Source organism: Euleptes europaea, chromosome 1 (assembly GCF_029931775.1).
Source record: "Euleptes europaea isolate rEulEur1 chromosome 1, rEulEur1.hap1, whole genome shotgun sequence".
Lineage (NCBI taxonomy): Eukaryota > Metazoa > Chordata > Lepidosauria > Squamata > Sphaerodactylidae > Euleptes > Euleptes europaea.
This window is the reverse complement of record NC_079312.1, coordinates 27607654-27633463: the sequence shown is the minus strand read 5'-3', so window position 1 is coordinate 27633463 and position 25810 is coordinate 27607654. Positions and strand designations below refer to the sequence as shown.

At 45.9% G+C, this 25810-nt stretch overlaps 2 protein-coding genes and 2 non-coding genes across 4 annotated transcripts; 1 reads left to right on the top strand and 3 right to left on the bottom strand.

Annotated features, from left to right (window-relative positions):
* Positions 1 to 1166: 1166 nt before the first annotated feature.
* Positions 1167 to 6508, bottom strand: LOC130474257 (zinc finger protein OZF-like). The gene is made up of 2 exons (XM_056845802.1): positions 6499 to 6508; positions 1167 to 2370 (listed from the first exon to the last, which is right to left on the bottom strand). The coding sequence occupies exons 1-2, from the start codon at positions 6506 to 6508 to the stop codon at positions 1178 to 1180; spliced, it is 1203 nt and encodes a 400-aa protein (XP_056701780.1). The 3' UTR covers positions 1167 to 1177.
* Positions 6509 to 7476: 968 nt separating this feature from the next.
* On the bottom strand, positions 7477 to 7549 carry TRNAK-CUU (transfer RNA lysine (anticodon CUU)). Its single transcript has one exon. It is a non-coding gene; the product is annotated as a tRNA-Lys (tRNA).
* A 580-nt stretch (positions 7550 to 8129) lies between these two features.
* Positions 8130 to 8202, bottom strand: TRNAV-CAC (transfer RNA valine (anticodon CAC)). Its single transcript has one exon. It is a non-coding gene; the product is annotated as a tRNA-Val (tRNA).
* Positions 8203 to 12301: 4099 nt separating this feature from the next.
* Positions 12302 to 22456, top strand: TRIM41 (tripartite motif containing 41). Its single transcript, XM_056867374.1, has 6 exons — positions 12302 to 13237; positions 14479 to 14574; positions 15485 to 15715; positions 17622 to 17644; positions 18333 to 18460; positions 21870 to 22456. The coding sequence occupies exons 1-6, from the start codon at positions 12302 to 12304 to the stop codon at positions 22388 to 22390; spliced, it is 1935 nt and encodes a 644-aa protein (XP_056723352.1). The 3' UTR covers positions 22391 to 22456.
* The last annotated feature ends 3354 nt before the right edge of the window (positions 22457 to 25810 follow it).

Genomic DNA, 25810 nt, shown 5'->3' with positions numbered 1-25810 from the left:
CGAAAATCTTGTAGATCTCTTAAGGTACGCCCAGAGCCAGTGCTACCATTAGGCGAACTAGGCAGTTGCCTAGGGCACAGACCTCAGAGGGGCACAGAACTGGTTGAAAACTGGTTAGCAATGGAGGGGGGGGTGAGTAACAAGTAGTTAGCCTTGCCTAGGGCGCAAAAATGACTGGCACCTGCCCTGGGTATGCCTGGACTCGAATCTAGCTGTTCTACTGCAGACCGACATGGCTACCCCTCTGAAACTTGTTTCAAAATCAGATTAAGCATCTGGGCTGCAAATTACATCTTTCTGGACTAACAGCAAAACGCTGTAGCAACTTTTACCAAGACTGCACTGTACCATTTTGAGGCTGGGTTAGTTCTTCTGTATTTTCTGCAGCTCTGATGAGGAGTCAGTAAGTATTAGATAACAGATTACTGAAAGAAACACTATACACATGAGTACCTTCACTAGAAATCATTACTAGACCAATTATTTAATAGCTGCCTTAATAACTGCCTTTGAAGGGAAGGAAGCAAATTATCCAATTAATCTCTCATTTCTTTGCGGCTGATAAAGATATCTATTTTTTTTTTAATACAGCTGGTTTTTTGTTACCCTAATCATCTCTACCGTATTCTTAAGGAACAGGTAAATGCTTTAATGGAGCATCGTTATTATAAGGGTGGGAAAACCACTCAGGTTTGAAGCAAATGGCTGGAAATCCATACCCACAGAAAATAAGTTCAGTATGATTTAAGCCAGCCCATTGCTTCTCGGTGCCTCTGAAGATCATGTAAACATCCCGTCCTGTTTTACCAGGAACATCTTTTCACTTTTAAGCTATAACTTACCAGCTACATTTTTCAAGTATAAAACGAACACGAAAACTTAATAAACCAAAAATAAGGCAGCGTTGGGTGTACCGATTGGGAGCGAAGCTTTAATTACTTACATAGCTCTTTGCCCTTCATTGTGACCTGCAGAGGCAGGACAAATTATGTAAAAATATGCAAATGTGCCTAATTTGCATAAGGGATGCAGGGCAAAATAATCCTTCCTTGATGAATAATCTAAATTACTTTGGTGCAGATCTGTTTAAAAGCTTGGAATACACACATTCCTGTTTATGCTTATTAAATAACTTATAAAAACAGCTGTAAGTAGAAGGGGGAGATGAGGCTGATCTTCAGAAAGACTCTGTCTCTTGCTGCACTGGAGTGGCTGGGTCCGCACCTGAATTTTTTGCAGCGTTTTTGAAGTGGACTCTTCGGTGGCTAACCAGGTGCGAGCTCTGGTTAAACCTCTTCCCACACTCAGGGCACTCATACGGTTTCTCGCCCGTGTGGATTCTTTGGTGTTTGTTCAAGTCTGAATTCCGAATGAAACTCCTCCCGCACTCTAGGCACTTGAACGGCCTGTCGCCCGTGTGCATCCTCTGATGGGCCAGGAGGGCCGAGCTGTAACTGAAGGTCTTCCCGCAGAGGAGGCATTTGTAGCGCCTCTCCTCCTGGTGGGATTTGCGATGGACCAGGAGCTGGTGGATCATGCGGAAGCTCGCCGGGCAGTCGGGGCAAGCATGCAGTTTCTCCGTGTGGGTTTTCTGGTGGGAGATGAGATGGGACTTATGGCCAAAGCGCCGGTCACACTCCGTGCATATGTAGGGCTTCTCTCCAGTGTGGGTCCTCTGATGGGCAGAGAGGTTCGAGCTGGTGCTGAAACATTTCCCGCAGTCCGGGCACTCGTAGGGTTTTTCACCCGTGTGGGTCCTCTCGTGGGCGCGGAGTTGTGAGCTCTGGCGAAAGCCCCTCCCGCATATCGTGCACTTGTAAGGCTTCTCCCCCGTGTGGATTCGCCAGTGCTTGATGAGCACTGAGCCTTCGCTGAAGCACCGCCCGCAGTCGGAGCACACATAAGATTTCTCCCCAGTGTGGGTCCGGCGGTGTACTATGAGGGCCGAACTGGTGTTAAAGCTTTTCCCGCAATCAGTGCATTTGTAAGGCTTTTCCCCTGTATGGAGCCTCCGATGGGTAAGCAGGCTCGAACTGTGGCGGAAGCTTTTCTCACAAACCTCGCACTTAAACGGCCTGTCATTTGGGTAGACCCTCCCAGGGCCGTTCTCATAGTCAAAACAAATTTCCCCAGAGAACGTATTCCGAGGGGTCTCCAAGTCCCTCTTGTGGCTTTTGGGCTGCTCGGAATCCAGGAAGTCTTCGCTCTCCTCCCATAATGTCTTAGATGGCTTGTTGGGATCCTCTGGTTCATGATCCAGTCGATGGGGAGCGTCCTCTTCATTTTCGCTCTTGATCCAATCATCACCTGCCGGAATAAAGACTGCTCCATCAATATTCATCACCATAAGGCAAATGGTCATCTGAAATACTGAGGGCGGGAAGAGGTGTCGAGAGAAGACTAAAGAAAGTAGCCTCTGATGCGGAACAGGGTTTGAAAGAGGATTTGCTCCAAAAATCACAACCATGGTGATACCATCAATTTCCTCTAAAACAATCTTTAAATGTGAACAAAGAGTTTATAAATACAATGGGCTGGATCCTACTGATACCCAGGCCTGAAAGGCCCAGGCCTTAAATAAAGATTGAGACCCTCCTACTGGAGGAAGGTGTCATTAGGCTCAAACATGCATAGCTAAAGGTCTGACAGAGGCATAATTTAGATGTGTCCTGGATGGCCCAGGCTAGCCTGATCTCGTCAGATCTCAGAAGCTAAGCAGGGTCAGCCCTGGTTAGTATTTGGATGGGAGACCACCAAGGAAGACCAGGGTTGCTGTGCAGAGGAAGGCACTGGCAAACCACCTCTGTTAGTCTCTTGCCATGAAAACCCCAAAAAAGGGGAACAACAGATAACGAGGAACCGCTGGAGTTCCATAAACACTGCTAAGATCACAACAAGCTCAGGTCGACCTTGCAGAAAGTTACTGGCAGCTACTCAGTGACGTAAAGTTGGTCGGAACACACCTCTTGTTAGAAAGTGGTCCTCCGAGGTGGCTGCAGTGGGAGTTTAATTATATAAGATAGTAAGTTGTAAGAATGCTTGAATAATAATGAGTAGATGTGCCAGTTAGTAACATGCTTTCCAAGTATGTATAATGGAAGGAGGAAATGAGATGCTATATATTAACTGTGATTGGGAGTGCTGGTGTGCTTCTCTCTTCAAAAGCCCAGCCCCTTGAGCGGGGGGTGGGGGGAAACCTTATCTGTGTACACAGAAATAAAGTTTTTTTTTTCCTTTCACTCCCATGGCGTGGTTATTGGCTCAACAGTACCAGGGTCAAACCTGTTTATGATAACACTACAATGTCTCCATCGCAGTCTTATCCAATTGCCCTCCTCACTGCAGATCCTGTCCCATGATTCCTGGCAGACCCATTTCAGTGGTCAAGAGTTCCCTCCTTCTTCTCCCACCTGTGGAAAAGCTGGTAGCTCTGGGGGGAATGGGGAAGTAACTCTAATGTTGGGATGGATCCTAGCAGCTTTTCATACGATGTCATGTATCTACACTGTCCAAGCTATAGTAAGGCAGACAGATTTAAACACACACGGGAGGGGATTAGAGTGGAGGACTGCTTCATGGCATCATCTATCTTTCTTTCTTTTTTTACCTGCACATCCTTCAAGAAGACCAGGGCAGAATACCTGGTTCTCCTGACTCACTGGCCATTTATGCAGGGTCGATTTTGATGCTTGCTCAAAGCTGCTTTTTTAAATCCACCCTTTAAAATGACTTTTCACGGTCCCGATGAAAGAGGAAAGTCAAACAAATACCATCCCCCTCGCCTGTTCCTTCGTTTGCATAGCCATTACCTTCATTTGCATAGCCACTAGCAATGGTCATTTGCATAGCTAAGCCACAGCTGTGATTTTTCATGGTTCCTTCAGTAAATGCTTCCATGCAGGGGCAGAGCAAATACAAAGGGTCACGTTAAAGGCTCTTAAGAAATGTGAAGCAGATATGCACCGGCTTTGCAGTGACATCTAGAATGACGGTTCAGTGTGAAGAAATAAAAAAAATATGCAGGGCACTTCAGCCTGGAACTTGCTGCTAATTGCCAAGCATAAACAGCCATGATGTTGTCAAGATAATGACTACCAGGTTTGGCCTGGGCTCTTTATTCTGTTACAAGCCCGGTGGGGGGGGGATGAGGAGAAGAAGAAGAGTTGTTTTTTATATGCTGACTTTCTCTACCACTTAAGGAAGACTCAAACTGGCTTACAATCACCTTCCCTTCCTCTCCCCACAACAGACACCCTGTGAGATAGGTGGGGTTGCGAGAGTTCTGAAAGAACTACGACTAGCTCAAGGTCACCCAGCAGGCTTCATGTAGAGGACTGGGTAAACCAATCCAGTTCTCCAGACTGGAGTCCGCTGCTCATGTGGAGGAGTGGGGAATCAAACCTGGTCCTCCAGATCAGAGTCCACCGCTCTTAACCACTATACCACGCTGGAAATGCTTTACAAGGAAGTTATCAGATTCCTTCAGGAACCATTCCATCCAGTCTTTAATTGTAAGGCTGATACAGCTGTGTGGGTGGGAGACTTTGGCACATGAGGACCCTCAACGTAGTACACAAAGTACACAAAACCAATGTCCTCAGTACCCCCCCCCCTTCATAGGATACAAATGAATCCTGTCCTTTAGCAAAAAGCCTCACTCGTGAAGCAGACAGTGGCTCAAGGAAGATAACCACCATGGAGGAACAAGGGAAGAAACAGGTGGCAAACCTGGTTCATTTGGTCCAAGTTCTTCTCAGTTTGGGGGAAACACACACATATCTACAAAGTGTGTGGGGGGTATATTTGTTGCACATTCGATCTTACTCTGGCGGCCATACAAGACAGAAATACATCCGTGCATCAAAGGACCTCCCCTGCGAGAAAGGCACACAGAACCAGAGTGCAACTTGCACGTCACTGCCGCGGTCCCCACTGCCATAAAGCCAAGCTGCCACTCAGCTGTTGAAGCAGCATGTTTCATCAGCTACGGGATAGGCTGCAGTAGAAGCAACAAGAAAAAGTGCACAAGGCACACTCCCTTCGGCATACATGTGTACACAAGGCACACATCCCTGGTAGGATAGTGGCTGATAAGGCGAGAATGCAACTGACAATACAAGAGATTAGTATCAGAGGAGTATCAGAGGAGCATGCCTATTATATTAGGTGCTGTGAAACACAGGCAGGAGAATGCTGCTGCAGTTGTCTTGTTTGTGGGCTTCCTAGAGGCACCTGGTTGGGCCACTGTGTGAGCAGACGGCTGGACTTGATGGGCCTTGGTCTGATCCAGCAGGGCCTTTCTTATGTTCTTATGAGATATGACACTGACTACTGACACGACGACTACAGAGGTTTTCAAAAAAGAGGCTAGATGGCCATCTGTCAGCAATGCACTTTTTCTATGACCTTAGGCAGATGATGAGAGGGAGGGTGTCTTGGCCATCTTCTGGGCATGGGGTAGGGGTCACTGGGGGTGTGGGAGAGAGGTAGTTCAGAATTTCCTGCATTGTGCAGGGGGTTGGACTAGATGACCCTCGTGGTCCCTTCCAACTCCATGATTCTATGACACAGATTCCCCCCTGCCCCAAACCAGCTCTGTTTTATATAAAACGTTTACATCTTACTATAGCAAAAGAAAGCCACCCAGAGGTTGTTACCTAAGATTTTTAGAGCACACCATGAGCCAAGTTTCCAGCCAACACACAGATATATAAATACACACACAGCATATGTTCCAGATGTGCTTACGTGTCCAATGATTTGAGCCGTTTTGGATGGGAGGAAACAAATAATAAATTTTATTATTATTATTTTTAATAAAAAAGAAAAAAATATACATAAAACAAAACACAAAAAACAAACCAAAAAAAACATACAAAAATCTCAAGAAGCTCGCACACTTCTGTCTGGAGAAACAAGCCCAAGAGCCTCCGCATCTCTTTCGCATCTGTCAAGAGGCATGTCCTCAACATTGTTTACTGAGGATTAGATGCCTCTTCGAAACTACTTATCCGGATGCTGTCAAAAACTAGGAGGAAACCCGTGGTTCTTTCACAGCCTTACAGCACTTATTTATTGGGGGGGGGGGCGCGCGGAAAGAGTGAGGCTCCTACCCCGAGATGCGAACTGCAACCATTCGTCCAAAATTTGCACGCACATCAGCGCAGGAACCGTTTCTAGGGGCTTCAATAAGATGGGAAACAAAGACATGTGACAAGTGACATGCTGGCTTTTTGTGCAAAGGTCCCAGGGTCTTTGCAAGCGACTTGTAGGCACTGTAGGAAGCACAGTTTTGGGATCCCACCCAGGCCTAATGTCAATCACCCCAGCAATCCTCCGCCTCCTGCGGCTCCAGCGCTCCTCTCCCGATTGGAATTCAGCCAGCGCAATGATCCAATAACCCTTATCGATTGATTTTTCAGGGAGGCAGCCCCCCTCCCCCCCCCAAGTGCCTTCCTTCCACCCCTAAGCCGCTCTCGCCCCATCCCAAACACTTACCGGGGTCCATTTCCGTATGGGAACAGATGTTGTTGTTTTTTTTAACGTGAAAAGAAACGGGGGCGCAACGTAGCAGGACGACCACCCATTTCGGAGCCAGACTCCGATCGAATTCCTGGGGCCTTTTGTGTTGCTAAGCACTCTGGGAAATGTAGTCTGGATGGCAAAGGGAAACGGAGGGGGGGAGGGTGCGAGAGGCAAAGCATTCTGGGAGCTGTAGTCCTGAGTGGAACGGACTCCCACGCGAATGCCTGGCAAGATGGGGTTTTTTTTAAAAAAAATCTTGTTTTCTGAAAAGCAGTAGTTTGAAAAGAGAGAAAGAAAGCCCCCGCACTCTTGAAAGTTACATGGCGTGCCCTAATTCCTGCATGTGAGCACAGTTGGGGTTCAAGATTCACTCTGCACATGAAAGGCACTCTTTCTTACGATCTGCTCATATCCCGGTACTGCACATATTTCCGGTACTTTTGGTACTGGAAACTGATTCGGGTGCTGAGCTTTGGAACAGATTGCCCTCTGCAAAAGCAAATTGCCCTTTGCAACAACACCAAACAGGGGTCGAGGGAGGGGGGAGAGGGGGGAAAGGGGGGGCAGTATCCAAGAAAGAAAATGCAGATGACAACTGCCTCGTCTTGGCAGACAAAATACATTACACGGCATGTACAAAAGCCGAGTAATAACTGTAATTCGCAATGTACGGATGAAGAAAGGATAAGCGATGGGTAAATGGGTCAGGAATGACCCGGTGCTTGCACAGGGGATCTTTACCTTTTCAATAACCATTCAATCGCAAAGAGAGCGATTGGGTTTTGGAAGAAAATATGAGCGCAGCAGTACGTTAAAGAGCAACAAAATTTTTCCTGGCGGTAACTTTCAGCAAGCGAAAGCTTTGTAATTTTTGTTTTGAGCAAACAGGCTGCCAAGAGGTAGCAGTTGGGACAAATGTGTAGCAGAAGCTTTGAAAAAAACGTTTCTCTGCGCCCAACGTGGGGCTCGAACCCACGACCCTGAGATTAAGAGTCTCATGCTCTACCGACTGAGCTAGCCGGGCTACTGGTGAACTCTTGTTCTTACCATTAATGTTAATAGGCAATTACCATTTCGTTTGGTGTCTTCCACGTTTTTCAGAAAGTTTTTTGCTGCCATGGTTTTCTATGAACCGTCACTCGGTTACCAATCAAAATTTAAAGCATATTGAAAATAAGCACGACGCTACAGGATTAATTGTGGCGGCAGCTAATGTTTAGCGGCATCCTCTTTCGCGGATGTCTGAACTGGCCCATCAAATTACAGCCATTTCTCAAATCACTCCAGGCTGTTCCCGCCCCAGGTTTTCACCACCTGTTATGAATTTTATCAAGGCATCAGGATGTAATGTCAACGGAAGAATAACTAATATATACCACACATACACAATAAATACTCATGAAGGTGGGGTATGACTGTTGTTGGTTGTATATTTAGAGCGCTGAGACTCTTTTAAGGACATGCACAGCCACCGGGTTTGACACATATATATCCAGACATGTAAATATAATTTTGACCTGAAGACATTGAAATGAAACGGATTTTAAAGATAATGGGATAACGAGAAACAAAGGAGGGAGAGGGGGAAAAAAAACAACCGCCACTGTTTCTGCCCGGTTTCGAACCGGGGACCTTTCGCGTGTGAGGCGAACGTGATAACCACTACACTACAGAAACCAGGTGGCTGTTGGTTTTTCAATATAACCTACAATACTCTCCAAAGTGATCCATAAGATTGACAACTGTTTCAGCCCCAACATGTCAACATAAGAACATAAGAAAAGCCCTGCTGGATCAGACCAAGGCCCATCAAGTCCAGCAGTCTGTTCACACAGTGGCCAACCAGGTGCCTCTAGGAAGCCCCCAAACAAGACGGCTGCAGCAGCAGCATCCTGCCTTCTTTCTTACTTTTGCAATCAGTTCGTCTCAATAGACAAGACCTTAGCAACACTGCAAAACAGTAAAGGTCCGCAGAAGTGCTTGAAATCTGGGAAGCCACAGAGCTGGAACTAGTAGTCTTTGTTATAGGACTTATGTCACTTTTGAATGCTGCCAATAGCCAACGAATTTTAAAGGACTGGTATATATGATGAAATCGTGCTGATAATGCCTAACACATTATTTCTAACACTCTAAAATGCTTTGAAACCTTGCAACCGTCATCTACGTCAGAAGACTGAAGAGGGTTCCTGGATCCTTATTCAATATATTACTACAGCAGCAAAGCTGTATAAGGAGCAGAATTTTAGAAACACAAAAAACATTCCCAGAATAAGTTTTGAGACACTCCAAATCATATATACTACAATAACTGGCAGACACATAATGGTCCAAAATTAATTAGCCCTGAAATATATTTTTGTACATGTTACAAATTTGCAATACATAATGCCCAGGTTAGAATTCAGGAATAAGGAACTGGCCCATTTGCATCATTAAAGCAGCTTGGCCCAAATCATGCACTCCTGTGGCAGGGAGACTGTCCCCTATGAGATGCCCTGCTATGATTTCCAGCCCAAAGCTGTACTCATTTATATCACTTCAAATCTGCCTTTCTCCTGAAGTACTCAAGTTGCTCTCAGACCTCAAGCTTCCATGACAATCATTGCCTATCAGCCCTCAGATAAGGACTGGGTCTGTCTTTAACCTGCAATCAGCTCTAGACCAGCCCAAGTCATATAGAAATATGACAGGGACGCTGATCTCTTCAAGGTGTCCCACCAACTTATCTGGTCCAGGTCTTCATTTCTGTGTAAGCTGCCCAGACAAGATACCTGTGTCCATTATATACTTCCCCTGACATACCTATGATGAAGGTATGATGTAATTTGCTGTTAATCATATATGCGGCGGCAGTTTATGTACATGTTGCTTTAGGTTTGCTTCCATTAGATTACTTATTTGGGGGGTCTCAGTATTGCTAACTGATTCCAGTAAGAATTTCAAGCAAACATTTCTCACTGTTTCACAGTGCTGTTTAGCCTTAAAAAAGATAAGCAGCTAGAATCAATTAGATTTGTTACTTCCTATAAAAGTCTGATTTTCCCTGTGACCAGGAGCTAATACTTGGTTTGATGCCCAGGAAAATCTCATGAAGAGGCTTACCACTTAGTTTGAAAGTATCTTTTCATTTTTTTGATTAAATTTATACTCTACCCTTTCCCAGCCAGAGCCTTGGCATGCTCAGGAAAACATCCTGTCTGTCTTGGCTGGTAAAAACCAGGCCCTGCAATAGCATTATGTGTTGGCCTGCATAATTGTGCCTATATAAATTGGCCATACTTTATAATCCTGAAACTCTCCGCTCTGAAATTCAGTGAAAGCTGGTCTCTTTTCTTTCTGGGCAAGAATCTTTAAAATTCCATGTTATTCCCAAATACAGTTTATATAGAAAATGTAATGTATGCTCTCTTCTGCTCTTAATAACTATGATCTATGTTACTGTGTTCTGTATATTGGTGATCAGTGCTTATCTAATCAGTTCAAGAATAATAAGATTGATTATAAGTAAAGGTTTTAATTAAACCCTAATCTGATTATTGCTTGAGGAGTAAATGTTTTCTCTAAATTTGGAACAAATGAACTCTGATTTCCTCAGTCAGGAGTGTAGAAGCTGTTCAAAGGGTGATCATTTGAGGGACTGATCATAGCAGTTAATTCAACCAAAGAGATTTTAATCTCCATGTGACTTTTAAAAATATTCCTTCACAAATGAGCCTAATGGCCATAACAAAAAGACAAAAGGGTTTAAAAGGTCTCAGGCCATCGTACCTGCGGGACCGTCTCTCCCCATATACATTACATTCAATGGGAAACTTAGTGGAAGTCCCTAGCCCAAAGAGTGTCTGGCTGTCCTCGTCTAGAGACAGAGCTTTTTCTGCTCTGGCCCTGGCCTGGTGAAGTGCTCTCTCTCATGAGACCAGGGCCCTGTGGGACCTAATGCAATTCCACAGGGCCTGCAAGACCAAGATGTTCTGCCAGGCCTATGGTTGAGGACAGCGATAGTTTCCAGCTTAGCTGGCCTCCTTCCCCCTGCTTTCCTATTTTGCTCCCTAGTTATATCATCAATTATGCTTACCCTAACCTTGAACACCCTTTGCCGGGACTGTTCTATCCCTGCACGGCTGGCACCTGCCCCTGGAATGATTAAGGGTGCCATTTGAAATGTTAAGAGGTGGAAATTTTAACCAGAAACGTATGCTTTTAATGTCTGTAATGTTGTGAGCAGCCCTGAGCCCAGCCGTTGCCTGGGAGATAGGGTTGTCAACCTCCCGGTAGTGGCTGGAGATCTGCTATTGCAACTGACAACTAATCTCCAGCCGATAGAGATCAGTTCCCCTGGAGAAAAAGGCCGCTTTGGCCATTGGACTCTAAGGCACTGAAGTCCCTCCCCTCCCCAAACCCCACCCTCCTCAGGCTCCGCCCCGAGAATCTCCTGCCGGTAGTGAAGAGGGAACTGCCAACCCTACTGGGAGGGGCGGGATATAAATCAAATAAATGAATACATAAATAAATGAAGACTAACAAAAATATTTTCTAGTAGCTTTCGTGAGCCACAGCTCAGAAAGCTCCTACCCTAACAGAAAATATTTTTGTTAGTCTTGAAGGTGCTACTAGACTCTGGCCCTTTTCTACTACTGCAGACAGACTAACACGGCTACCCACTGAGAAAATATTCTTGTTAGTCTTGAAGGTACTACTGGACTCTGGCCCTTTTCTACTACTGCAGACAGACTAACACGGCGACCCACTGTGAATAAATAAACGAGTGCAGAAAACTACTGGCGGGCGCAAAAATAACCTCCTTTTCCGAGCACATAAATCGAGAAGGCGTACAGGTAGCAAAGCAGTTCCTTCGCCCCCTGAAAGGGGGGGGGGCTCTTCGACTAGCCCCGCCCACTCTACCTTCTCCCCCCCCTTCAGTCTCCTGTCATTTTTCTCTCTCTCCCACCGCCCCCACCCCCTTCACCCAAAATCCCTTGAAGACTTTGAGAGGAAATTCGATTGTGGCGCCCTGGGCAAACAGCTTATCGCGCGGAGCTTTTTGAGCTAGAGCCATGAAATCTCTTTTCCCACCCACCCTCTCTCCCCCCCATTTCTGTGGTTCTGCCCTAACCGGTCGAGGTTATCCTTGGGAGCCATAGAAACCCCCGCAACACAGAGCGGAAAGGAACTTCCGGTCAACTTCCGGGTGATGTTATTTTTCCCCCAGCTGGGCGGAATGGCCGTGAAGAGCTACGCAACCCGGATGTAAAGGACGCTCCGCAAAGGTTTAGTGGCAGGCCGTTCCGCACGCCGACGGACCCCACGGCTTTTTGCTCAGGCGTTTTCACGTCATAGAGAGAGACGAAGGAAGGGAGGCTTGCAGCGTCGCCCAGTTTTCCCCCTCAATTTCCGGCGTGAGGCGGTATAAACTACCATAGAGTAGTCACTTCCGGGGTGTGGCAGAGTGTCGCGCAGCTAGCTTGGTGAGGGAGGAAGGGGGGGTGTCTGTTCAGCCTGGGCGTTCGAGGCTGTTATTTGCGAAGTAGGGGGAGGGGAGAGGAGAGGGAAGGGGGCCTGTGAGAGGCAGCAGGGGGGGGGGGGTCTGGCTGAGCCTGGAGGCGTAGGAAGAAAAGCAGCTGCGAGGGCAGAAGTGAGCTCGAGAGGTGGCCAGACAGAGAGAAGCAGACTGCTAGGGGAGAAAGTGGTCCGTCTGAGGGGAAGGAGCAGGCTTGAGTTGTAGGGGACACCCAGTAATACCCCCCCCCGGTAGTGTGGAGAACCTTAGAACTCCATGGCGGCAGCAGCAGGCCCCCTGAACCCTGTGGCCACCCTCCACGAAGAGGCTGTCTGTGCTATCTGCCTGGACTACTTCACTGACCCAGTGTCCATTGGATGCGGCCACAACTTCTGCCGGGTGTGTATCACTCAGTTGTGGGGTGCCGGGGACGGTCCAGATGAGGAAGAAGAAGGAGATGATGTAGGAGCGTCTGGCTCCGATGGTGACTACAGGCCTGGTTCCGAGGAGGCCGCGGATGATGGAGGGATAGATGACCTGGGACCTGAGGAAGATGTTGATGATGAAGATGATTTAGAGGACGATGAGTACCTGGATGGTGGGGACATGGATGAGGAAGATGATGATGCATCCAGGGATGGGTATGATGAAGATGATGAGGAAGTGTGGGATGAGGAGGAAGACAGAGACTTTTGGGACCAGGATCCTGGGTCAGATGAGATGTGGCAGGATGCCATGGAGAATGACCTGTTCTTTGACAACTACGATGAAGAGGGGGAAGTGATGGATGAAGAAGGGGAGTATGATGTGGACTACCCTGCAGAAGCAGCCTCCCCGACTCCACCACCGCGCCAGTCTTTCACTTGCCCACAGTGCCGCAAAACGTTCCCTCACCGCAACTTCCGCCCCAACCTTCAGCTGGCTAACATGGTGGAGATCATCCGCCAGATGCACCCGCAGCCGCTCAAGGCTGCAACGGCATCAACTGAGTTGGTGGAGCTGGGCGCAGCGGGGGATGCATCAGGAGTGCCGCCTGCCTTGGCGGCAGGTAGAGCTCCACGAGGGGAGCGAAGCTTGTGCGCGAAGCACCAGGAGCCGCTCAAGCTTTTCTGTGAAGCTGATGAGGAGCCGATCTGCGTGGTGTGCAGGGAGTCACGAAGCCATAAACATCATAGTGTCATGCCACTTGAGGAAGTTGTGCAAGAATACAAGGTGAGCCATGGGGAGGGCGTAATCTGAATTTTACAGCGTCTCTTTAACCCATAGTGTGAGCTTTCACTAAAAGATCAAGCGAGGAGGAGATAGAGAGGTAACTTTTCTGGAAAATGTTGATACCAATGATGAACAGGGGTTGTCTTCTAGATTGGTATGGATTAGTTTGTAGGAAAAATGGAGATTTCAGAGAAAGTGGAGCTACATGCAATACTTCCTTTCTTATTTTACTACTTCATCCACATAAAATGCATAGTTTAGTATATAAAATTATACTACTTGGTATATTTATGAAATTTAAACTAGAAATGCTTTTTGGTTTTCTGCAAGTAAAATCACGAAAACACCCAGTGGTAGACAGAAGGGCAGGAGGAGAGCACTGCAAACTGCTTCACCCTGCTTCGACTTAGTATGTGGATCTGTGTTTGCCACTAAGTGTTTGAGAGGAAGGGAAAATAAAAGTTGAAATTATATAACATTAATTTTGTATCAAACAAAGAACTGTATGATTTGGACAGAAATAGTCTTATACAAACACAATAGGACTTGAAGCATATTTGGATGTTAAACTATTACTGAAAACATCAGCCCTTTCAGTAGTGGACTACACTTTATAGCGCATTAATTGTGGATATAATCAGGCACATTTGCACAATAAAAATACCATTGGAAAACTTGTACGTATTTATAGGATGCATAGGAATTATCATTATCGAATGCTGTTGGTTGCCTTACATATTTATTTTACGTAGTAATGTATATGCTGCTGCTTCAGAGACCTGCTGAAGGAAGCACATGAAGCAATAAAAATGGCATAAGAATTATCAATATTAAAAAAAGACAATGTGTGTGTGGGAGGGTGTCTCCGTAGTACTAAAGGCTTGCAGTGTGTGCTGGCTGTTAAAATGCAAGATGAGAGATTGAGGATTTCAAAAACAACCTGTTGTATGCTGCTTTGGCAGCTGTAAACCTGTTTGTACCAATTACATCCAAGAGTGACAACTAGGTGGCCAGGAATTAAAGATGAGAGTGAGATGTGTCTTCCTCTCCCCCCGCGAGTGGATTTTAACTCCAAAAGATTCAGGTTGTACTTTCACTCATGGCTGTAGGGAGAAGTCATAAAAAACAAATGCATTGCATTTACTTGAAATCCTACTTGCCCTGTCTTCCTAATTTGTACAAAAAAGAAACATGAAGGTTAACATTCAAGGGGAATTTTTTCGTTCTTTTTTTTTTTTAAGGCCAAACTCCAGGATCACTTGGATCCACTGAAGAAGAAACTGGAGGCTGTTCTGAAGCAGAAGTCAAGCGAACAAGAGAAAGTAGCTGAACTCAGGGTACGTGGCCCACTTTCCTGAATTCTTGTACTATAGTCCTGGTTTGCCTGGTTGACTACCTGGCCCTGTGTGTTACTAATTTGAGCACACTGAAGAGGCTGGAAAGCTCTTAGTCCAAGGAGCAGATGTTGCCTTTGTACCCAGAAAATGATAGTACCGTTTTGGTATATTGGGCATTTCTCTTACAAGGAAACCCCTTGTGTGAAGCAGCATAGTTGGGGTTTGATTTGCTGGATCATATGTCCTGAACAGGCCTACCCATGCACGTGTTCTAAAGGGAGAAGCTGAGGTATCACACCTGGTCTTATCTGCCAAGATCAAGGATCTTATATGCAGTGTGTCCAAGCAAAATAGCTGTGAGTTTCCTTATTTAGCTCCTTTGCAGAATTTGGGTTTTTTTCTGATTGCGGTTGCATGATGAAACAAATCTTAGTTGATGAATCATGAGTCAATCGTGGTTGATTAAATCTACACACATCTGCATGTAATTAAAACAAAAGCCTATTGTGCATTTAGCTGATTATACATATTACAGCAGGTAGTATCTTAAAACAAATAATTTCCTTTTCTGTGATAAAGTCTATCCTCATAGCTTTTTATTATAAACTTTTATGTTATTGTTATTTTCATCAGTAGTCTGATTAAGTCAGGCGCACCTTCAGTCAATAAAAAAGTGTTATTTGATTTACCTGATTGATCAGGAGAATATTGCTCTCCTAATTATCCAGTCCCACACATTGCAATTACCATTGCATTATACTTATAGACGCAGGGATTTTTCTGAATCAGCCTTGTTGATTCGCAAATGAAGGAAAGGAAATGATTATGTATTTCCATTTTGCCTCGCTGAGACATTCCCTCAGTCTCCTGTCCGCCCGTTTTTGACGTTCTCATCCTCTCTCTCCTGCAGAACAAGATGAAGCTGGACATGAAAGAATTCGAGTCGGACTTTGAGCGGCTGCACCAGTTCCTTGTGGGGGAGCAGGCGCTGCTCCTGCACCAGCTGGAGGATCGCTACGAAATTCTGCTAGCCCGCCAGAATAGTAATATCACTCACCTGGAGGAGCAGGGGGCTGCGCTAAGCCGCCTCATTGCAGAAGCCGAAGACAAGAGCAAGCAGGATGGTTTGCAGCTGCTCAAGGTGAATGGATCCTCTTCCCTTTCCCCACCTTATTTGGTTGCGTAGTAGCAAGAATGTGCGGGGTATTGTGTTGTGGCACTATGGTTTAGGTAGAGTGGTACTGGACATAGACACAGGTCTATAATACTGAAGTAAGTTGAAAGAGTCAAAGCTACTCTGCCATGAACACGTGAAGCTGCTTTATACTGAGTCAGACCCTTGGCTTATCCAGGTTAGTATTGCCACTCTGGCAGTGGCTGTCCAGGATCTCGGGTGGAAGTCTTGCACGTCACCTACTGCCCAGTCCTTTTTAGCTAGAGATGCCAAGGAATTAACCTGGAATCTTCAGCCTTCCAAGCAGACACTGTGTCACGGACCAATGGCCCATCTGTGACGGGCTGTAGTACTTACCATGTAGGCTATGCAGTTCATATGTGGAATGTATAGATATGTTTGACATGCAAGGCTTTACTGCACCTTGCTTAGAGTTTTTTCAGATTTTGTGTGAAAGTTACCCTTCCTTTCTTCAACCTTGAACATGCAAGTTGAAATGAAGAAATGAATTGTTTATTAGAATAAATTACGGAAGGTTATTCTTCTGCCCAACTAGCCCTCAACTCAAAGAACGCAGTTGGTTTGATGCCCAGAAAAAATCCCATTGTGTCTATTGAAGCATGCTCAGAGGAGCATCTCTTCATACCTTTAGAGGGCTGTCATGGAAAGGCGGAGGCGTGCAGGTTTACTGCAGACAGGATGTCCTTTCCAGGAATCCCTCCCCCGCACACCCTCCTTTCCTCCTGCTCCCTTCAGTCCTGGAGCAGTCAAGGGCCTTAACTGGCCGCCACCACTTTGATTCTAGGGCTTTACTAGAGAGGGTCCAGAGCACCGTCTCTCCCCACCCCCGATCAACCCCCTTTTCACTCAGAGCAGGCCCTGATATATGACCAACTATGAGGCATGACAGACTGAAGTAGAATAAATGAGAAACAGTTTATTAAAGACTGTAACAGTAAGTAAATAGGAAAGCTGTTATAAAAATAGGGCAGCATTAACACGGTGCCACTAAAGCAAAAAGTCATACAGAAAAGCTGGCTGGAAAACAACAAAGCTCCCTAATGGGACTGCCTTCCTTTGTTCCTGTCAATTCCTGATCCCTCACCCCATGCTGGGAGGGATTCTTGCCTACTGGTGGGAGTGATCCTGGCCTACAGGGATTCTGGCTTCACTGTGGCTCAACTTGAAGAAGTGAACACCTGCCCTCCCTGTACAGGGACTTATGTGCTTTCTGTCTAAGCTGCTTCCTCACCTGGCTTCTGCTCTTCTCCTCCATTTCCCCTCAGCCCAAATATGACTTGGAGGGTGCCTGGGAAATGTTGGCCTGTTGGAAAATATACACAAAGGGCTCATTCTTCAGCGTTAGGCCTAGGATCATGACAAGGACACAAATCAGGAGGTTCAGTAAAGCCTTGTGTTGGCCTGCTGAATAGCATTTGTATTAGCTGGCCGCACTCTCCAACCCCTGAATTTCTCAGATCTGGAATTCAGTGGAATTCTGCTTCCCCCCCCCCCTTTTTTTAGCAAAGCCCTGAGTAAGAATGTTAACCCTTCTTGAAACAAACATAATAGGTAGAATAGGAATGACCTGTATATTTATTTGGATTGATTTCTATGGGATATGCCACTGTTCTGTATATCCAATAATTTATTTAATCAGCTCTGGAGTTACCATTATTCGGAGGTGCCTCTTCACTTTAAACACTGTTTTCCTGTATTTAAAAGCTACTGCTGCATGTCTTCTCTTAGTAAAACTGGAATGGAAATGGTTGATTTCCATCTGAAAAGCTACCTTGGTTGTTGTTGTTGTTTTTAAAGTATTTTGTTACGCCTGCAGTTGCTGTCTTTCTAACATGATTTTCTTTTCTTCTAGGATTTCAAAGGCACCTTAGTCAGGTTGGTTGTTTTTTTTTTTCCCCAGTGCTGCCCCTGCTTTAACTTCCTCTCTGGCTTGTGCGCCACATGAGGCCTAAGAGCATCTGAACATTTCTTTGGGATTCAGTAGCTTTCTGCACTCTCTTGATTCAGTGGGTAAATTCAGTTGGTGACAAGAAATCTGGTATTTCAGAATGTCGGAAAATGTTAGCTTGTGCTGAGGCTGAAGATTTCCTGGTTTAGAACCTATTACAGTTTTTCGAAGATCCAAATCCAGCAATTCAACAAACTGCAGTTTATTGTCTGCAGATCACAGTTCTAAACTGTAATTTAAACCTGGTCTATAATTCTGGCTTGCTGCCAAGAAACAAACTGTCATTTCGCATGATTGGGGTGTTGCAACAAAGTGCTACAAACCAGGAAATTTTCAGACTCCTTAAAGTGAGTGAGGAAGAAAAATATTATGAAATATCATTCCCTACAATCCTATTTTTTCTTTCTCTTTCATTTTCCTGTATTTAATCTCATTGCTTTTCTGTCCTTTCTTGGTTGTATGTCATGTGCTTGTGTTAAAATGAATAATGGGGGCAGGTCAGGAAGGAGCTGGGTACCAATGGCTCCCATCGATATTTTTTTCTGACTCAGTTCTTTGTCTGTTGATTACCCTGTCCAGACCTTACATAGGAGTCTCATATGATCATTCCACCAGGTGTGAGAACATAACATTCCAGGATCCTGAGATGGTGCCAGTGGACGCAGGAAAGAAATATCGGAACTGTTTCCTTGTCGACATCTTGATGAAGAAGATGGAGAAAGTCTTCAGCAAAATCCCTCAAGGTAGAGGGCAGCCTAGCTCCCTTCCCCTTTCTGTTGGGGTGCCCGCTGTATAGTAATGGAAGAGTCATGTTTATGGTAGTGCTTCTCATGGCTGGGGTGTGTGTGTGAGATTTCAAGGTTGGTTGCAGATAAGAGCCATAACACAAAATTTAAAATCATAATACATTTTTAAAGCATCTGCAGTAGCCAGAGAGAAACAGCAAACCTAATTAGCAGTATACTTAACACAAGAATCGCTGCCAGACGTATGCATCAAATGACAAAACACGTTTTGGAATAAACTAGCTTGTGAAGGTTGACGTGGATGGGGCCCAGCAACTTCATGCCTGGTGTGGGAGTACCATAGGCTTCAGTGCTACTGCTAAGCAAGCCATGGCCCCATATAACTTAGCCTAGTGTTGCTCAGATGGTGGAGGATCATGTAGCAGGATCTTCGAAGAAGACCTTAAAAAGCAGATAAGGCCCTAGGGGATAGGGGATTCCTTGCTGTGGTCCTGGACCCAATTCATTTAAGAAATGTGTACTAGCTGCCTCTAAATCTGTGCAGCATTGCTGGGCCAGATATTCTCTAGGCCAAAGCTTCTTAAACTGTGGGTTGTAACCCCATATGGGGTTGTGTAACTGAGTGTGGGGGATGCGAAGTTTTTTGATTTTTTTTTAAAAATAATTGCGTTATGATTTATTATCAGTAAATGTTTGATTTGTATACCTATTTTATATACCTATGTCCCCTTGGCTGCGTAAAAAATTTTCAGGGGAAAAGGGGTCGTGAGTGGGGAAAATTTAACAAACCCTGCTCTTGGCGACCATGTTTCTTGAAGGCTCAGACCTGCATCTTGCAATGTGTGGCTGATAAATACTGACTGACTTTGCAGAATTGTCAGAAAGGCTGTTCACTGTTTAAGTAACATCCTTTGAGCACTCTAAAGCCCTACGGAAATGGTCAGGAGCATTAACAAGAGGCTTATTTATGTACCTTCTTCAGAATGCTGAGGATCAATTTTCATCCCTTCCAGCGTTTTGGAAAAATTTCTAGGCCTCAAGTTTGGGTGGGTAAGTGAAGGTGTGAAAACTGGTAGGCAGCTTCTGCTAATTGCTTACAAATACAAAGGTGGTTTTAGGTAAGGGTTTCAAAAACCACGGGTTAGGACATTGTTGGTTCACTGCAGATTCCACTCCTGCTTGTTAGATTCTGTCTCCTCCCCCACCCCCAATGCTTGCCAAAATTGAGGGTAATGAAGTCACACAAATTTTTGTGCAAACTTCTGCGGGGTACTCTCTTTTCTCAGCTAAGGTCAGCCAGTCTTTATTACGGCCCACAGGCCATTTAGAAGCAGAACCCCCCCACCCCAGAAAAAAACCTATTATTAATTATAAAGTTTATTATCTACATAGAATTTCAACATACCCCATTTGTCCTAATATAGCTAACAGTTTAGGGATTAGAATCTGAGTAAATTATACACTGAACGTTATCTTGGCGCACATTTTCACTGCAGAGAGCAGAAACTGCCACAGATACAGTAGTTCTTTGGTCAACCCCTGCCAATAAGATTTTGAGTCTTCTGCTCAGAACAGCTTTTTAATCAGCCAACACAGGTTCCAATAAATCCAAGCGTGTCTGTTCATAGAATCTGCAATGAAAAAGCACATGAACCAATGTTTCAAATATTAAAAGACCAAGAACAATTTCTACAACTGGATGGAATGTTTTTGTCTTTTTCTGTCAGGAGTACAGATGGTACCAAATTAAATCTAACCAAAGTAGTTTTCACATGCTTAGATCTGAAATTATCGTAGAGCCACACCTCCGCACACATTTTGGTCTTAGAGGTTGAGGAGTTGCGGGAGGCCGCATCAAGGAGGATTCTTTCCCGGAGATGCTAGAATTCTGCATCTGTTTTATGTTATGCTGACGGAGCATAGATGCATCAATACACTAATACTTTCGCACTCTTATCAGAATTGCATGTTTGCGTTCATTTGTTTTTTTGTTTGGCGTTTTCCTCACCTTAATTAGTGAAGGGAACACGGCAAATGCGACATGGATGCGGCAAGAGAAGTGGGATGGAACTGGAGTGCTTGAAGAGCTTCCTGTACTCAGCAGAACCGCCACCCAGGCAGCCTTCTTATGACCTTTTTAGCAAGCAAGCTCTCTTAAAAGCCCCCACCTCGGCCACATCGCCCGTATGAGCTTGAAACATGTTAATTTTAAACAACTGAGATGGTCCCACATCTTCTCGAGCAACCTTGGAGCAAAAGGTTCAGTTCCTCTTAGAGGACTCTTACCCTCCGCGTACTTATTTTGTTGCTCGTTTTTTGGAGGCCGCAGAGAAAAGACGAAGGGAGGCGTTTTTAGAGATGGGTCTTATTTAGGTTTTATGGTTTTTATTGTTCAAGACCTCGGTCTAAGAACCGGGGGAAAGAAAGAACTGAGATTGTCCAGAATTTTGAGAGGTACTAAATTCCCATCAGAGACCGTCTGGAGACACAGCCCTATCCTTGAGAGCCAGCATGGTGTGGTTGTTAAGAGTGGTGGACTCTAATCTGGAGAACTGGGTTTGATTCCCCACTCCTCCACATGCAGCCAACTGGGTGACCTTGGGCCATTCACAGTTCTCTCCGAACTCTCTCAGCCTCACCTACCTCACAAAATGCCTGTTGGGGGGAGGAAAAAGTGACTGTAAGCCACTTTGAGACTCTTTAAAGGTAGAGAAAAAGCTGGGTATAAAACCCAGCTCTTCTTCTTTTATTAAAGTAAAAGTAACGTCATTTGCCCCCTTCTGGATGCACACCTTAACGTGGTGAGGGGGTTTGTGTGTGTCAGGGAAGCTGAGAGCAATACCATAAGGGGTTTAGACTCTATCAAGAGACTGAACTCCTAGCAGAGTCACTCAAGACGGAATGGTCACAGCTGAGACACCCGACGAAGATGCGTCCACCCCCTTCAGGGATCAATGGCCACATCCGCAGAAGAGGACAGGCAGTTCCAGTGGGGAGGTGGGCAGAGGAATCCCTGAAGGTTAGCTACTGGGCAGCAGCAGTAGTGGAAGGTGACACTGGCGGAGGATCTTCCGTAGACAACAGCAGTGCCACTACGGCTAACCCTGGTTAGTACTGCGCAGAAGGCGGCACTGGTAAACCACTTCTTACCAACCTTTACCTTGAAAACCCTTGAATGAGACAATCCAAAATGAAAAAAGATATAGGACATTTTGGAGGACTTTCATTCATAGGGTCGCCATGAGTCGGAAGCGACTTGACGGCACTTAACACACACACAACGTCATTTGCCCCAGTCCATTTTGGATAGGACAGGAGATGAGTCTGAAGGAATGCCAAGCTTAGCCCCTGTTCACTGTGCCAGGAGTGAAGATGCCATCTGCTGTTTATGTGTTCTTTCCCTCAGTTGACTTGACCCTGGACCCTGAGACGGCCCATCCACGGCTCACCCTCTCCTCCGACTGCCGCAGCGTCCGCCTCGGGGAGCGCTGGCGAGACGTGCCCGACAACCCCAAACGCTTCAACTCCGACTACTGCGTGCTGGCTCTGAAGGGCTTCACTGGCGGCCGCCACTGCTGGGAAGTGGAGGTGGGCGGCCGACGGGGCTGGGCCGTGGGAGCGGCCCGGGAATCGGCCAGGCGCAAAGAGAAGTCCAGCGGAGGCCCCCACCTGAAGCGGGAGATCTGGTGTGTGGGGACCAATGGGAAGAAGTACCAGGCCCTGACGACCACCGAGCAGACGTCCCTCTCTCCCTCTGAGAAGCTCCGGCGCTTCTGCGTCTACCTGGACTATGAGCAGGGCCAGCTGAGCTTCTACAATGCCGAGAGCATGTCCCACATCCACACTTTCAACGCCTCGTTCCATGAGCGCATCTTCCCTTTCTTCCGCATCCTCTCCAAGGGCACCCGCATCAAGCTCTGCAATTGATGCTGCTGCCTCCGCTGCTTTTGCTCTTACCTGTAACTGGATGCTGTCCCCAACCTAGCCTCACTTATGCACAAAACTCTCCTGTCCTCTTTGATCACCCCTTGGTACAGGATTCGTGACCCTTTCCACCCTTGGATCCCATGGGTTCCTGCCACTGTGTGAATTCACTCGGGCGAGGACTCCTGTCCCTTCTAAAGATCCATTTATTTCCCAAATGTGGCTCAGCCCAGGCTATCGATCTGATTTTCTTTTCTTCCTCTAGAGATACGGTTGTGGGCTCAGAGCCATCCTTGCAAGAATCTCTTCCTTTGCTAAGTGGGCTTCTGCTGTGAGCAGGCAGCATTACTCACTGGGACCTTCTTTCCTCCAAGGTCCCTGGATCCATGATATCCCCTCCCATTTCCTCCTCAGAAGGTTTGTGAATTAAGCCTTATCTGATGGGTTTTATTTTTTGTGGGAAATCTTCCACAGCAAGGAAGCCTTGGGAACTGCGGTTTCCCAGCTGTCCTAAAGCAGTTTGTATCTCATTCATGTCTTGTGATCCTAAATTTATGTTGCCCCAGCAATATGCCTGGTATCAGCATGTCCTTAGAACTGATTTCCCAGCATTAATTTGGCCTAGTTCTATCTGGTCCCAAGTTACCATCAAGCATCAAAAAAAAAAAAAAACCCACTTCACAATGTCAGTCTGCATTTTAAATACAACTTACAGAGAAACGTTGTGCCTGGCTTCTGGGTCCAGGGTGGTCTCTTCCTCTCCAACTGCTCCAGTTCCTGCCTTCTGAGGGCCTTGCTCTTTTCTCTTCTAAAAAAGGCTAACTCATCCTCTCGTCATATTCTTCTGTACTACCATCAGATATTTTTCAAGAGAGGCCCATCCCACTTCTCCCTGTGTGAGCTGATGTAATGTCCTGGCAGTCTTTTTTCCTTGATGTTAGTTTCTCTCTCTTCTGCCTAGATTGCAAGTGTTTATAGATATTAGCAGTGTGTGATGTAGAGGTTATGTACTATCAGCCAGTGGCAAGTCCTAGCTGGACAGGCGCTTCTGCTCTTGGAATGTAATCTGGGTGACCACGGCTGCTGGAATGAGTGTCCCCACATCCGAAGCTCGCCCTAAACCTTTGATGCTGGGACTTCCTCACGGCTGCCTCCATCTTCACCCTGCCCCTGAGGTTTAGGTAACTTATTGTAAATTGCTTTCCTCCCTGTAGTTTCACACACTTGCAGCGGAATCCTTCTACTCTCCCACCCATGAAATTACTGGGGGGCGGGGCTTTAGCCTTGCGTGTGTACATGGGTTCTTTTTGGCATTACAGAGCTCCTTTTGAACTATTTTTGGCTAAAAAAAAGACTTAAAATGGAGATTTAGTTTTTTGGAGAAAAAGTTGAGAGAATAAATAAATTAAAGTTGTACAAGTTAAGTTTCTGCTTCTTGTCGTCTGTTCTGGTGGTGAAAGTGGGCGGGGGAAACTTAGAATAGAATCATAGAGTTGGAAGGGGCCATACAGGTCATCTAGTCCAACCCCCTTCTCAATGCAGGATCAGGCTAGAGGATCCCTGACAAGTGCTTGTCCAGCCTCTGCTTAAAGGCTGCCATTGAGGGGGAGATCACCTCCTCCCTAGGTAGCTGATTCCACTGTTGAACAACTCTTACTATTTTTTCCCTAATATCCAACCAGTACCTTTGCCCGCAATTTATGGTATATCCATTATTGCGAATCCTATCCTCTGCTGCCAACAGGAACAGCTCCCTGCACCCCTCTAAGAGACAGCCCTTCAAATACTTAAATACTGGGGGCATTTCATGGCCCTGGTCCAACTGACAGCTGGTGTGTACAGCAGTCTGGACTGATTGTGCCTGGTCTGATTGCTGGCTATGGCATCACTGATCCTGGGACAGGTGTGAGAGAAAGAAAGAAGGTCCCTACATTCCCTTCCCCAAAAGATACTCTGTCTCTTGGTTCAGGTCTTACAGGTAACTTTTACAGCAGAGGACAGGGTCAAACAGAATGGAATCAATCATTGTGGCACGGGATGGGGAGAGGGGTGTCCATGTTGCTGGCAGGCCTGGAGAAGAATGCCCTGACCTTTTGGTAGAGGCTTAATGGAATGTTATCGCCATGCCATGGAAAGCTTTATGTGCCCATTTCCACCCATGAAGCCTCTAAGTCGACAGGGCATTTTCCTCTCAGCCAGGTCACAAGCATCATGTCTGAAGAGCTTCCTGTACTCAGCTGGCGTTCTTGTTCTCACCTTATTAGCAGGCAAGCTCCCTTAAAAGCCCAGCCCCCAGCCACATCACCTATATGAGATAGAAACATGTTGATTTTAAACAACTGATGGTCCAAAATGTTGACAGGTATTAAATTCCCATCAGAGACCCTCTGGAGAGACAGTCCTATCCTTCAGAGCCAGCACAGTATAGTGGTTAAGAGCTGCGGACTCTAATCTGGTGAACCAGGTTGGTTTCCCCACTCCTCTGCATGCAGCCTGCTTGGTGACCTTGGGCTAGTCACAGCTCCCTTAGAGCTCTCAGCCCCACCTACCTCACAGGGTGCCTGTTGTGGGGAGGGGAAGGGGAGGCAACCGTAAGCCGCTTTGAGACTCCTTAAAGGTAGAAAAAAGCAGGTTATAAAAATCAGTTCTTCACTTTAACCTCCATGTATGTATGTTGACGCTTGGCTGCAAAAGCCATGTTGATTCTTCCTCTGTAAGGTTCATTATGCTTAAACTTTAATAATGCTGGTTTACTACCAATTTGCTTGGAGATAATTAGGTTATTGGGCTTGTAATGTCCCAGTTCTTTCCTGGGCCATTAAAAAATTCCATCTTAAATTCAATAATCTCACCTTTTCCTTTAATGACAGGCAGGTAAAGATTCTACCAAGATAAAATAATTAATTTTTTTTAGACATTTTACAGAAAATGTTATAACACAAATTCATCTTTAAAGATATAAACGTAATAATAAAGACCGTGCATTCCAGAGACAAATTAGAGATGACAAGTGACCCAAAGTGGAGCAAACATGGGTCCCACATACTTTGGTCAGCATCTTTTTACACAGGCAGGTATGCCTTGTTCATACCTGATAACTTGTTTTTAATTTCAATCAGCTCTTCCGTCATTAAGGACCTCAGCTGGGAGAGAAAATGATCCAGGTGGGATAATCTGCACGTCATCTTCCTCAGTGCATACTATGTGTTATAGACTGAAGTAACACTATAGGGACCCTGACCTGGATGGCCCAGGCTAGCCTGATCTCCTCAGATCTCAGAAGCTAAGCAGGGTCAGCCCTGGTTAGTATTTGGATGGGAGACTACCAAGGAAGTCCAGGGTTGCTGTGCAGAGGGAGGCACTGGCAAACCACCACTGTTAGTCTTTCAGATAACCTTTATTGGCATAATATTGATGGTCACA

What these genes read in the sequence shown, in the direction of transcription:
- TRIM41 (XM_056867374.1), top strand. Translation starts at nt 12,302, where the DNA reads ATGGCGGCAGCAGCAGGCCCCCTGAACCCTGTGGCCACCCTCCACGAA. An exon ending in AAGTTGTGCAAGAATACAAG is followed by an intron (nt 13,238 to 14,478) that starts GTGAGCCATGGG and finishes TTTTTTTTTAAG; the next exon opens with GCCAAACTCCAGGATCACTT. An exon ending in ATGGTTTGCAGCTGCTCAAG is followed by an intron (nt 15,716 to 17,621) that starts GTGAATGGATCC and finishes CTTTTCTTCTAG; the next exon opens with GATTTCAAAGGCACCTTAGT.